Source organism: Patiria miniata, unplaced genomic scaffold, assembly GCF_015706575.1.
Source record: "Patiria miniata isolate m_02_andy unplaced genomic scaffold, ASM1570657v1 HiC_scaffold_10, whole genome shotgun sequence".
NCBI lineage: Eukaryota > Metazoa > Echinodermata > Asteroidea > Valvatida > Asterinidae > Patiria > Patiria miniata.
This window is the reverse complement of record NW_024037048.1, coordinates 15,067,864-15,081,893: the sequence shown is the minus strand read 5'-3', so window position 1 is coordinate 15,081,893 and position 14,030 is coordinate 15,067,864. Positions and strand designations below refer to the sequence as shown.

Below are 14,030 nucleotides of genomic sequence, written 5' to 3'. Positions count from 1 at the left end.
TGCTGTAATTCGTGATTTTCCGCTTCAATATTCCCCATTCAGATGCACTCAAGCGTGAAAAAAGATCGCGGCGTTTAATCCTTTCGCCTCAATGGAAACATTTTATTGTTAACGCCAGATTCAACAAAGGAATTTAACAAAAGAAATAGGCTTCTCTGCATCCGTTGAACACGTGTGTTTCAAACTGAAACCAAGGATTGTACGAGTTTTATTTCATTGAAGTTCACGATTTTAGCTCAGTTGACACCCTTTACCCTATTCCAATTAAATTTAGATCAATTAGAACAGCTACACCCAAAATCTAACGAATGTTTTACATCGTCAGACTGTGTTTTACGTCTAAGCGTGCATGGGCGTCAACGTGAAAAGCCACGATAAGCCTATGTTACAATTGTAATTAAGCAGAACTAGTATAACATTTGAGTGCGTTAATGGTCTTGTGGACCGGCGTAGGATTCTCAATCAGGCGACTCAAGTTCGAGTCCCACCATAATTATATTATTCTTTTTTTTGTCACCTTCCCAACTTTTTATATCCCCATGCCCAAACATAAATTTACTGAACTTATCTTTTAAATGAACTGAAGTTTTGTTTTCAGAATCCAAAACAAACTACCAAGAAAACAAACAAATCAATAACAAACAGGTATTTTTTTCACTGTTATTTATTGTGATGATTTAATATCCCTTTATTCAAAGAACTATGCACAGCATTCCAACAATATTTTAAGTACACATTTACTTTTAAAATTCACCTACACAATATTTACACTGCAAGATAAGATTTATCGGACTTAAATTTGTACAACATTTGCTTTTGCTGCAATTTTCAGAAATAAATGGATTTGGAGGATTAGTATGTTTTAGCAAATATTGATAAAATGACTTTTTTTTCACGTTTGGGCTTGTAGATGCTGGAAAAGCCAAGAAAACCAGACATGTATTTGCAGTCTGATGACCCCACTTATAAGATAAAACGGAGCAATTAATAGACTTTGGGGAATTGTAAGGTCAGAGAATCAGTCTAGCAGACTTATACCTCTTCACAGGTGTGTAATCAATTGCAAAGAAAATGCGGAATAACTAATTATGAAAAATTCGGAGCAATTTTTGAAAAATAGCCAGTTTTCTCCAAAGCTGGTCGGCCGACCAGCTTTGGAAAAGTACCATTTTCTTAAAAATGTCAGCACATCAGGAGCGGAATAACTAATGATGAAAAATTCGGAGCAATTTTTGAAAAATAGCCAGTTTTCTCCAAAGCTGGTTGGCCGACCAGCTTTGGAAAAGTACCATTTTTCTTAAAAATGTCAGCACATCAGGAGCGGAATAACTAATGATGAAAAATTCAGAGCAATTTTTGAAAAATAGCCAGTTTTCTCCAAAGCTGGTTGGCCGACCAGCTTTGGAAAAGTACCATTTTTCTTAAAAATGTCAGCACATCAGGAGCCACGATTTCACAGGATGCTTTAGACTGTCATTCCCCAACAATCCAGTAAGGTATTTCATGATAATTTGATCATTTCGTTTTGTGATGTTTGCAAATGTTGTATCTTGCCTTTGAAGAAAGGCAGTAAACATTTAATATTTTTACAGATGAAATAAAGAAATGAAGTCAGAATATCACACAATATTGGAAAAGAATGTTGCAACCTGACGCCACTTCAGCGGTTGTGTGCAAAGTCTATGGAGCGTCAAGACAATTTTCTCTGAAGTATTTCTCAGTCCCAGATTCATGTCTTATCATCATTTTTGCAATGAATGACTTCATTGAGATGATATGAAGAAAAAGCAGCATCAGGTTGCAACATTCTTTCCCAATATTGTACATGAAAAAAATATAGTATTGACAATGTGATAGATAGACGGAGAGGCTCTGCTGGCAGAAATTGTGTGCTTAGCAGCGCTATGAAATTGGGCTCAGTTCAAATCACTTATTTTCCATTTGTTTCCTGCCTTCTGGACCTTACACCCTAATTACCTGACAAACGTGATCCGAAAATTTGTACATATATACTCATATCAATATAAACCATTAATTAGTATAATTACATTACGTACAGATGACTACCCCCTCCTTGAATAACCATTCCTGGCCCATTCTCATGCCGTTGGCTTGTCTCTAAACAGGCCCCAGAAACTCCAAGAAAACAAACTTGCAGAGTTGTCCTACATGTAAGCAACATTTGTGACGTGAACATTCATAATTATGATGAACATTTCAATGCTGCCTGACTGACTGTCCGACCGAGTCACTGAGTACTAACTGATCGAGTCAGTCACTATTATCACTGACTGACCGAGTCACTGACCGAATCACTGACTGCGCGATGAGTCACTGACCAAGTCACTGAGTTGATGACAACCACTGAGTCGCTCAATGAGTCACTGAGTGATTCCTTAACCGAGTCGCTGACCGAATCAATGACTGAGTCACTGACTGAATCACTGAGTCGCTGATCGAGTCACTGAGTCGCTCACTGAGTCACTGACTGAGTCACTGACCGAATCTGACTGAATCATGGAGTCGCTGATCGAGTCACTGAGTTGTTGACTGAGTCACTGACTGAGTCACTGACCGAATCTGACTGAATCATGGAGTCGCTGATCGAGTCACTGAGTTGTTGACTGAGTCACTGACTGAGTCACTGACTGAATCTGACTGAATCATGGAGTCGCTGATCGAGTCACTGAGTTGTTGACTGAGTCACTGACCAAGTCACTGACTGAGTCACAGAGTCCAGCTTAACTAGGCAAGCCTACTTTGTTTATGCCATGAGAGACCAGCCTCTCTCCAGAACTGTTGTTTTCTCCTGCATAACCATCTTGCCAAAGCTAAATAGAGAAATATTTCAAGGCAAATTTCCCATGCGTCAAGAATAATTAAATCACCCCTAATCAACAGTATCGTTCCATTATTTTATTTTTTTGAAAATCTCTTTGCAAGCAGGGGTTTTTGGAATGTACAAATTTAAACAATCTCAAGACTATAGGATAGGGACCACCTCAGGAAACTGGTGCCCTGTTGTCCTTGGCCCACTTCTTCATGACACGGATGATGTATTCCACCTGTGGGTTACCGGTGTTGCGCAAGATTTGGAGGATGTCTTGCAGTGTTTCTCTGTAGAGGAAAAAAAATGACAAAAATCTAGTGGCTTGAACTTCACTGGGTTTTGTGCACATGAAAATGAAAGCTATTAACAAGATGGACTTTGCGTCGAGGCGATGTCAATCAATATTAGGATTTGCCCTTCACCGATGTATAAACACTGTATACTCAGTGTGTTACCTCCCGAGTGAAAGTTGGAAAAATAATCACTTGGGTGGGATTCGAACCCATGACTCGACCATGGAGCTTACGGGGTTGGTTGGCTGGCCAGGCAACCAATTCTGTAAGCTTGATGGTCCAGTGGTTAAGACGTCTGCACTAACAAGCAGGAGGTCATGGGTTCGAGTCCCAACCGAGTGATTTTTTCCAAATTTCACTCGGGAGGTAACGCACTGAGTATACAGTGTTTATACGTCAGTGAAGGGCAAAACCTAATAGTGAAAATGAAAGCTGTTTTTAGAATATGGGGACAAAGGAAAAATCCATAAAGATCAATGAAGTTGAACTAGAGGGCTAAGAAGCTGAAAAGTATTCATGAAAATTTGTAATAAAAAGCCGTATCCTCTCTGAGTGATCCCCGTTTGATATTTCCCAGGTCTGCATCGTGACTTTGGGCGTGATCCCCGGCTGCATGGCATATGCGGGTTGAGGGCTTCTGACTAGCGCCCCTTTGACAGAGACATTGACAATTAGGGAACCGCCAACATTGGGCTGGATAGCTCAGTTGGTAGAGCACCGGAGTGATATACTTATTGAGATGTAATTGGTCAGTACGCACTGTTTGATCGATGTACTGTGGTCACCTGACCAAAGGTTGAGATCTAATTGGTCAGTGTGCACTGCTGATTGACAGAGATGACACCCACCTTGGTTCATGGCCAGCTATGATCTGCTGGAATACGCCCACGCACGCCCCTCGCTTGCCTTCCCAGTATTCAGGATTGGGGTCCAATCTTTCCAGGACATCGAAAGCCTTGGCTGTATAGAAGAACTGGCCCATCTACCGACAGAAAAGTTGAAAACATGAGAATTGAGAAGAGTCTCCGTGATAATTATAGTTTGAGGTCGAGGCCAAAAAATCAGAAGTTCAAACAAAAAGCCTGAAGTTTTCGATCATATCGCCACCGTGTTGACAAAGTGATGAATTTGTCCCACATCAATTTTTTTAAGCAGTTGGGATTTTTGGCTATTCTAATATTTTATGATGCCCTCTACATGCTTACTAAAGTTTGCGACACAAAAGTGCATCCTTCATTATTCAAGCTAATGACACAAAGTCGTAAATGTGCAATGAATCATTTTTTTTTCTTTTTGACGGGGATTCGTATTCTCGTTGATTTTACACGTGGAAACAATGTTGCAATCAGACGCCACTTTTGTCTTCACACATCATCTCAATAAAGATGAGTTATTGCAAAAATGTTTCACAAACACGAATCTGCAGAAACATTTCCAATTTTGTTCAGAAATACTTGGAAAGTTTTCTTGACTCGCCATAGACTTTGTACACAACGGCTGAAGTGGCGTCTGGATATGTGCATTCTTTTTTACAAGTGTGTTATATTTAGATTGACATTTTCTCTACGATTTGGGTTTTGACGAAGTGACAAATGTGTTTTGTGAAATCGGCTGCAGGTTTAGATTGAGTGACTAGATACTAATTTGGGGCTAATGCCAAAATCTTGACCAAACATACAAAAATAGGGGATGATGTTTTACCTTGTAGCCGTCGTTGGCAATGAGCTACAGCAGGCTGAACGATTCGCCAGACGTCTCCATCTTAAGGTACAACTCCCAGGCTAGTCTGGCCTTACGATTCACGATGCCTGAACAACGAAAAACAACACAAAGAAAGGTTATAAATACATAGGATACTGCTGTCAGAAAACACATTGGGGTCCACAAAAGATGGTTCGGTTCAGTGGATGCTCGTTTCAGCAATTTTCGGCCAGCAATGCTCAGTGTAACTGTGTACAATATTTGGGAGCCAAGAGGGATGTTCAATGTAGCAAATTTCTGTCGTACAATCTGCTTGAAATGTGATAGAACAAATCCAACATGGCAAATGTACGACTAAGATGTGAAGTTTACACGTTTAAACAAAAAAACTTTTAAATCCGCTTACAAATTTTTCAAAACATTTAAACTAAACCCAAATTATACAAACGGGACCTCCGTTCACACGATCTTCCTTGGAGATAACCAGACATAGCACAAATAATTAACACAGATTTAAAACCTACTTAATTTACAAAACCTTAGAAGCATCGTAGTACTTGATTACATTTGGGGAACACGTAGTTACATTTTTACTTTATCAACGACTGCCTGCTATTTACTATGTCAACCATTGTTGATTTATCATGTCAATCACGCCGGTCTGCAGATCAGACATAATGGGTAGGCAAAAGCCACTGGCTAAATGTTTAAAACGGTTCTTAAAATATATGCTTAACGTTTACAAAATGAAACGCAAAGTCACATCCTTAATATACGATCAGGGCGATGATTGCATTCTGGTTATGTCATTGTTAGAGACCCTTCAGTCTACCTCACACATGGGCAACATGTGCATCTCCCTAATGCCACTCTGGATTTTCCAGCAGTACATGAAATGCATGCACGCGACGTGTCGTGACTTTAGTTGGACATTTGGTTGTGCAGTCACAATTGTGAGTGGTCAATACATTATGAGTTGAGGCTTAACAGGTGGATTCATTCCCATCATTAGGAACTTGGAAGTTGGAAGAGGAAACGTCATTCACAATTGACGGTAATACTCACAGCATCTTGCCAACCAGAGACACGTGTAGTCATTCTTGATCTTCTCACTCTGAATGAGCACAAAAATCTGCAAAACAAGAGAAACGAAACCCACTCCAATTAAATCATGCTAAAACCAAGTGTTGCCAACCAAAACAGTGGTCTAGGAGGCACAGAAAGATCCCCATCCGGGTTTTAGACTTGTTTTTTTTATGCCTATTTGCCCTGAACAAGGCTAAAAGCCACTCCAGATATACAGGGCTACAAGTCGGAGCAAAGCAGCTAAATCAACCACACCATCTCTGCCCTCATAGGCACCCACTTATAAGCCATCAGTGTGGGGGTTTGGTCAGTATCAAACGAGGGCAATAATGCTCATTGTGATTTTTGGCAAGGTATGCACCCCTCTAGTCAGAAAATATGCGACAGCATTGCAGCGGTGGCAGCTTTTTGGGTGCTATCACTTTTTTAATTTTTTTTTAAATGGCAGCCAAAACATGCTTGTTACAATACAATTCATCCTGTTCAAGCATATTGACGGCAATTTTGAAAACACAAATCAAAAGTGATAACACTGCCACCACTCACACTGCAAAGCTATCACATATTCTCCAACTCTAGATGTGCCTTTCAAAAAATCGCTATGAGCATTGCTCTTTTCAATCGCCTGGTACCGGTGGCCCATTTTTTGGACCAAAGCTGAGAGCCTATTACTCCTGGGTGGGGAGAAGCAATGAGTGACAAAGTGCCTTGCCCAAGGGCACACGCACCATGACCCCAGGCTGGACTCGAACCCACAACCTGCAGCTTTACCGCAGACCACGAATCCAACGCCCTTAACCACGAGGCCACAGCACTCCACACTCCTCTTGAATCAGGACAGATCATAGGTTGGAGGGAAATAAGCACCAGGCAAGGAATTCCAAAGAGATGCAGCACGTGGGAAAACAAGCTATTGGAATATCTTTTTGTTCTACATCTAGGTATACGGCAACAGTATGGATGAGAACAGACAGTAAGTCGGGCTTCTCTATCAAACAGGGCCGACCATCGGTGGAAATCAATACAAAATTCCACTTTTCTAGAAACTAACAGCACACCAGGTGCCGTGATTTCACAGGATGCTTGAGACTATTATTCCCTAACAGTCAGGTATTTCATAATAACTTGGTAGTTTTGGTTTTTTGATGTTTGCAAATGAAAGGCACCATGACTAGTTCAGGCACCATGACGAGTCACTGCGCCATGACTGGCCAACTATTGAGGGCGCAACAACAAAAATTGGGTCCGGGAGTCCAACCTACCTCCTCTGCTTCCTTGTAGTTGCCTGCTGTGGCTTTGGCCTGCGCATAGTTGTAGTTGAACCTATCGTCGTTGTTGAAGTAACTCTAGAAACGTAAACATACAAAAATGTCATCTTAGTTTTTCTGATAATTTTCCCACCTGCACTACTTTCTTCCCCCCAAAAAGGACAAATACAGCTAAACCATGCCACAGAAACAACTATGAGCAAGTTGGGGCGAGACTAGTGGTCGATTCCTGACGTAATTTGATGCCTGAGCACTAATATCAACATGCAAACGCCTCTACTCAGACGATGGTCAAAATTGTTCACCAAATAAAGATAATGGTCAAGAATAATTCTAAACACTTTTGGTCTTGAATAATAGAGGGTGATTGGCAATAAATATTTTCAGGTTTTTGGAGAAAAGTTCACAAACGAATAGTGTCTAACATTAAATGCATTAGATAAAATGACCTGAGAGCAAATATGCAGTCCTATGCCCCCTGTCTGTCTGGCCTCAACTCCATTTTCAAAGCTGTTAATGAAATAAAATGAATCAATAAACATTCACTGCAACTTTCCTAAAAAATACAGCGGTGCTGTTGGAACCCCTCGGCCTGAGTTTGTTGATATAAGGTGTGAAATTACAAGTACATGTAGTAGAATAGTTAATACTGGTCAATGGAATGACCTAGACCTTGACCAATGACGTTGACCTTTGACCTTTTGACCCCCAAGAAGGGCAACCCCGAAAGTTACAAACCCGAATCACATTATACTCAGCCCAAAATAAGAAAATAATTTTCTGACATACTTCTAGTTGGGTAAAGTAGAGATATATTTATTTATTTATTAAGAATTTGCTAACTTTAAATAACTTTTTTAGTGTAAACCTGGAATTTTCAAAGATTTATGCAAGTGCGCTACGTTAGGGAACACTCAGCTGATTTTTGCCCAATTTCCGGACACCACCGTTTTTTTTAAATTTTGCTCAAAATTGTATGACAGTGAAATTGTTTACAGAATTTAAATGGCAAACACTACTGAAAAAGTACCAGTAATAACTGAATGAATTCGAAGTTTATCAACAAAGAAGTTTGGCAACCGTGCATGAGGAAAGTCAGGAGAAACGTCGCAGTGCGCCACGTTAGGGAACACCACTATATGTGTGCATTGATACTGGGTTCTTAATTGGGGTAGGTGCGGTGAACTAAAAACAATAGGCCCTGGCCCTGCTGACTATATGACTATACAATCATGGAGCTATAAAAAGAGGTCTTACCCAACAATGTATGCAAAGCATTCAAAAATACTCCGGAAAGACACCCATACCTCAGACGTCACTGACCAACAAAGACTAGGAAATGTCCTTTGACATGTTTTCTCAGTAGGCATGCAATGGTAACAACTTTTCCCTGCTATAAATCCGACATTTTTGAACACATTATCCCTTTTAATGGTGATATAGGTCACTGTAGAGAAAAAAATAGTGATGTCCAGATATATGGGAATCTTTCCAGAACGCCGAAAAGAAGTTGAATTTTGAGAAATAAATAGTCCAGACTTACCTGACGTACAGGCCTATATAGCCTACTGCTGCATTATCTGCTGCATAATGTTGATCGAAAACCAAACAACAGGTGGCGCTCTTTACAATTAACGGTGTCAGGTACAATCTCATTCAAGTGATGTTGAGCGATACGCGTTGCCATGGTGATACGTCATCACTGTGCTCTGCATCCTGTATGTGCACCACAGTTGACATCCTTGGTAGAACCTTCAAACTCTGACAACTTCAAGATACAAAGGAAAACAAGTTATTTTAACATCTTAACCATAAGGTTTAGTTCAAATATTGTTTTCATCTGCTATTTTTGGAAAGGGCATCGTTTGAAGAATTTGGTTGACAATAATTACTGTGATATTTCAGAACAATTTCCCAAAAAATTGACAAATTTACAAACGATAAAAATGGGGCCTGTAGGGCCTGACCATACTTCCTGAACTTAGTTTAAAACCCTTACACTTACAGTTCTGGAAGAATGACTATACAATCATGGAGCTATAAAAAGAAAGTCTAACAATGTATGCAATTAAAGCATTAATAACCCCCTGGGCCCTTTTTGCTTGGAACCATCCTCAATCCTCCAAAATTTTGCAACTTCGCCTAAATTTTTCAAAATTGTCAGACAGTCCTGCCTCAAAATGCATTCATCGTCAATCCTCCAAAATCCTCCTCATCCCAAAATTTTGCACTCGTGTTTAAATAAAGGATAACCAATGCCAAATCCTTCAAAATCATCAGACAGTCCTGCCACAAAATGCATTCATCCTCAATCCTCCAGAATCCTCATGTGCTTCAATCACCATTCATCCTCAATCCTCCAGAATCCTCATGTGATTCAATCACCATTCATCCTCAGTCCTCTAGAATCCTCATTTGATTCAATCACCATTCATCCTCAATCCTCTAGAATCCTCATGTGCTTCAATCACCATTCATCCTCAATCCTCTAGAATCCTCATGTGCTTCAATCACCATTCATCCTCAATCCTCCAGAATCTTCATGTGCTTCGATCACCATTCATCCTCAATATCCTCCAGAATCCTCATTTGATTCAATCACTATTCATCCTCAATCCTCAAGAATCCTCCAAAACCGCCAGGAGGATGTTGGAGGAGTGTCAGGTGGGTTCGGGTTAAAAAATACTCCGGAAAGATTCCATACCTGGAGTTCTGGACATTTAGTGAAATGTCTGGTCTCCGTGGTGTTTTTTCAGACAGTAGGATGCTGGCAGTGGCAGTAAGCATGTAGGATGGAACGCCGTATTATCGCGGTACTTATCACGTTTCTTGTTTGGAATAGAGATTGCTCGCTAACCTTCCCGAATTGTCCTGTCTCTTAGGTTGTATAACTCTTCCTTTTCAAATGCCTGTGAAAATAGACATGCTCGGAATGTGCGAATGGAGGTGGACTCCCTATTATCGCGGTATGTGGGAATTGTGGTTTTTATAATAATCTCAACTTTTTTTTTTCATAGTGAATGTTTTACCAAAACTTCCCCTGAATAAAGTCTGATATTTTCCCTGTAACGTTCAAGTTGATTAAACTTTGAAAGACTATATCCCTGCAGCAGTGCAGGATGATTTCTTAAAACCCTGCCCTTCCCCGAAAGGAGAAGAAAAATTACTGTGACAAGTCTACTGATTGGTGATTGGGGGCGCCATTGAGTTTACACGGTGTGCTGTTTTATTTTTTTATGCGCTGTCCTTATTTTGATCCCACGACTCCACGATCGATTTTCGGAGGTAGGTCGACTGCGGCAATCGATTTTCGGAGGTAGGTCGACTGCGGCTCCACGCCTCCACGCAGCCGTACGGAGGCGCGGATGTAGAGTAAAGTGGCCCTGCATTCTATAGTTGTACCCCTGAATCTTTTGGGAACCAGACTAAAAATAAATAGGGACTAAGATGTTTATTTTTTATCAGCCAATCAGCATCGAGCTTTCATCGCAGCGAGCTTTCACGTTTGCCATCTTGGTTTTTGAGTCTGTTTTCTGGTTGTCATCGTCGTCTTTTACCCCTGAATTTCCCTCATAAATCAAAGACAAAGCCCTGCCCTCTTTCCACAAAATTAAAAACCTGCTGATATTCAAGAAGGTGTCATTGCCAATTGTTCAGATGTGCCAAGAAGTCAATTTTGAGTGTCATTTAGTCAACTGTTTTGGTGAGTCTTTCCCTTCCTATATCATGTATATAGGAATGGGGTCCTAAAAGTAAGGATTACCGCGATGGTAACTAAAGTAAAGGGACTCCGACTATAGTTTTTTGGTAACAAATTTCCCTGCTAAATCCAATATTTTTGGACGTTTTAAACAGGAATGGTGGCATAAATCACTGAAGGGAAAATTGAGTAATGTCCAGATATGGGAATCTTTCCAGTACGCCGAAAGGAAGCTGAATTTTGACAAGTAAATAGTCCAGACTTACCTGATGTACAGGCCTAGCCTACCGCTACATTATCCATAATGTTGATATCGGATAACCAAACAACAGGTGGCGCTCTTCACAATTAACGGCGTCATATACAATCTCGTTTACGTAGTGTTGAGCTGTACGCACTGACAAGTACTTAATACAGGAAAGAAAGTTACAAAATAAAGTTAACCCTGGGGACGAAGTTGCGAAAAAGTTTCGTAGTCCGAATTTTCCCATCATGCATGCGGAAGTGGGAATCGTTATTCGTTTTCCGTTTTGCTGTCGAGAATGGATTTTGGATTCGAAGTCCGTTATCCGTTTTTCTTTTTGCTTAGGAAGTGGAATTGATTTCGTTATCCGTTGTTCTTTTTGCTTAGGAATTGGGAGAGTGGTTTTCGTTATCCGTTTTTCTTTTTGCTTAGGAATTGGGAAATGGTTTCGTTATCCGTTTTTATTTTTGTTTAGTTAATGCGGGGAATTAATGGGTTATGAGATTGTCACTGCACTTGACACCGTTAATTGTGAAGGGCGCCGCCTGTTGTTTGATGATATACCCCATTATTGTCCGAATAGCGCAGCAGACAACTGGATAACGTAAGAGTACCGCCCTAAGACAGTCTGGACTTTTTATTCACACTTTAAAGACAAACAAATATTGTGATCACCAAAAACCTGCTTTCTGACATTCATTCAAATTTTAGGCAGCTATTTTTGTGGTTTGAGCAACGCATTTTTTGGTACACGTATTTCTTTTATAAATATTTTGAAAGTCGTGTGAACATGGTGAATGAAAAGCATTGTCTAGAGGAAAGTGAAGTTTTTGACCAAATTTTATTAAAAAGGTAAGGTTGAGAATTTACCAATTGGAAATGGCTGAAAACTATTATCCTTAGATCTAATCATGTCAATTAGATATGTATTTTAACAATCCCCAATTAAACAAAGCGAAATAACGCGTTACCCTATCATGCCTATTGAATTTAACTTATGTTTCTTTAATGACTTGAAAAAAATAAAATGACTCGGAGTTAGAAAATATTAAAAGAATATACAAAAACTTGGCGATAGGCTTCCTGCAGTCCAAAAAGAATATTTGCCTCACTTTTGCACAGAAACGACAGTCCAGCTGGACACGCTATTAAGTGACACATTGAATTGAATTCTAGCATAACTAGTCATGAAAAATAGACAAACAAGACGTAGAGTGTAGTGGCCCTGCATTCTAGAGTTGCGGCAATGCGGAGGTCCCAGGTTCTATTCCCTCTTCCTTTCAATTTGTGGATTGTTGTATTTCCCTGTACAGGCCACAGATTATTGCATTGACTGGTCGCCCTGGATGCAGGCCTGCCCTGGTTCACTTCGTCTCCCATATCACCAAGAGCACAAGCCTTCTCATATGCGGAGCAGTGCTGATCGTAAGTAATCTGCTATAGTCGCAATTTGTCTGTGATTTGACAAAAGCTTGTCCCTGTGAAGCATTATGATCAGAACTTAGAGGTGCAGATCATAAGTAATTTGCTACAGTTGTAATTTGTCTGTGATTGGACATTAGATTGTCCTTGTGAAGCATTATGATTACTTCGTCTCCCATATCACCAAGAGCACAGCCCTTCTCATATGCGGAGCCGTGTTGATCGTAAGTAATCTGCTATGGTCGCAAGTTGTCTGTGATTTGACAAAAGCTTGTCCTTGTGAAGCATTTGGTCAGAACCTAGCGGTGCAGATCATAAGTAACCTGCTACAGTTGCAAGTTGTCTGTGATTTGACATAAATGCCATAAAGAGTGGGTGATTTGTTGGCGAGAATGGAGAGACCGTACTTTCTTATCTTTACACAATTCTCACTTGTTCTATTATTAATAAACGTTTGTCATTTTCCTTATCTTCCACGCATAAACGTAAAACCCTTCTTTCCATTTAATCCTTCAACCTCCTTCCTCATTCCCAATTTCAAAATCCTTTTTCCTCATTAACAAAGTAAACCCCCTAGCCTGCATTATAACTAATTCATCCTTTGTCACGATATTTAATACTTCATGATCCTTCTATAAAAATAAAACAATTGGAAAAAAACAACAATATATCCTCCTAGCCAAGATGGTTGTCCTCATTAATTCCTTTCAAAAAATATCCTCCAAGCCAAGATGGGTAGTCTCCTCCATAATTCCCTTCTAAAAAAATATCCTCCTAGCCAAGCTGGTTAGTCTTCTCCATAATTCCCTGCTAAAAATATCCTCCCAGCCAAGAAAGTTAGTCTCTTCCATAAATTCCCTCTAAAAATGTCCTTTTAGCCAAGATGGTTAGTCTTCTCCATAAATCCCTTCTAAAACAAATATCTTCCTAACCATGATGGTTCCTCTCCTCCATAATTCCCTTCTAAAAAATATTCTCCTAGCCAAGATGGTTAGTCTCCTCTGTACTTCCTTCCTAAAAAAATATCCTGCAAGCCAATATGGTTAGTTTCCTCCTTAATACCCTTCTAAATGATACCCTTCCAAAAATATCCTCCTAGCCAAGATGGTTAGTCTCCTCCATAATTTCCTTCTAAAAAAAAACACCCTCCGAGCCAAGCTGGTTATAGTCTCCTCCATAGTTCCCTTCTAAAAAAAAAATATCCTCCTAGCCAAGATGGTTAGTCTCCTCCATAATAAAAATATCCTGAACTCCCAATAATTATGGTCGTCTTCTCAGTAATTCGCTTAAAACAAGTCTAGGTCTTGCGCGTAACTTTGTACACACCTGTCCCAAGTTCTTTCCACTGACTATCCCTATTGCCGAGTATGATATATGTCTATATCTTTTATAAATAGTCGTCATGCTCATTCAAAGGCATATTCATAGAAAGGTGGAAATCTCCTTGCTGCCACGGTGTCAGATTTAACGTTTGGTATACCGTGAG

The 14,030-nt window shown here is 40.0% G+C and overlaps 1 protein-coding gene across 1 annotated transcript; it reads right to left on the bottom strand.

Moving 5' to 3' along the window:
- Positions 1 to 3,971: 3,971 nt before the first annotated feature.
- Positions 3,972 to 11,229, bottom strand: LOC119738773 (intraflagellar transport protein 56-like). Its single transcript, XM_038213732.1, has 7 exons — positions 11,145 to 11,229; positions 8,722 to 8,946; positions 7,628 to 7,688; positions 7,173 to 7,256; positions 5,890 to 5,956; positions 4,825 to 4,931; positions 3,972 to 4,105 (listed from the first exon to the last, which is right to left on the bottom strand). Exons 2-6 carry the CDS (start codon positions 8,832 to 8,834, stop codon positions 4,849 to 4,851), a joined length of 408 nt encoding a protein of 135 aa, XP_038069660.1. The 5' UTR covers positions 8,835 to 8,946; positions 11,145 to 11,229; the 3' UTR covers positions 3,972 to 4,105; positions 4,825 to 4,848.
- Positions 11,230 to 14,030: the final 2,801 nt, after the last annotated feature.

What these genes read in the sequence shown, in the direction of transcription:
- LOC119738773 (XM_038213732.1), bottom strand. Translation starts at nt 8,834, where the DNA reads ATGAGATTGTACCTGACACCGTTAATTGTAAAGAGCGCCACCTGTTGT. An exon ending in TATATAGGCCTGTACGTCAG is followed by an intron (nt 7,689 to 8,721) that starts GTAAGTCTGGAC and finishes TTTCATTAACAG; the next exon opens with CTTTGAAAATGGAGTTGAGG. An exon ending in GACTGCATATTTGCTCTCAG is followed by an intron (nt 7,257 to 7,627) that starts GTCATTTTATCT and finishes TTACGTTTCTAG; the next exon opens with AGTTACTTCAACAACGACGA.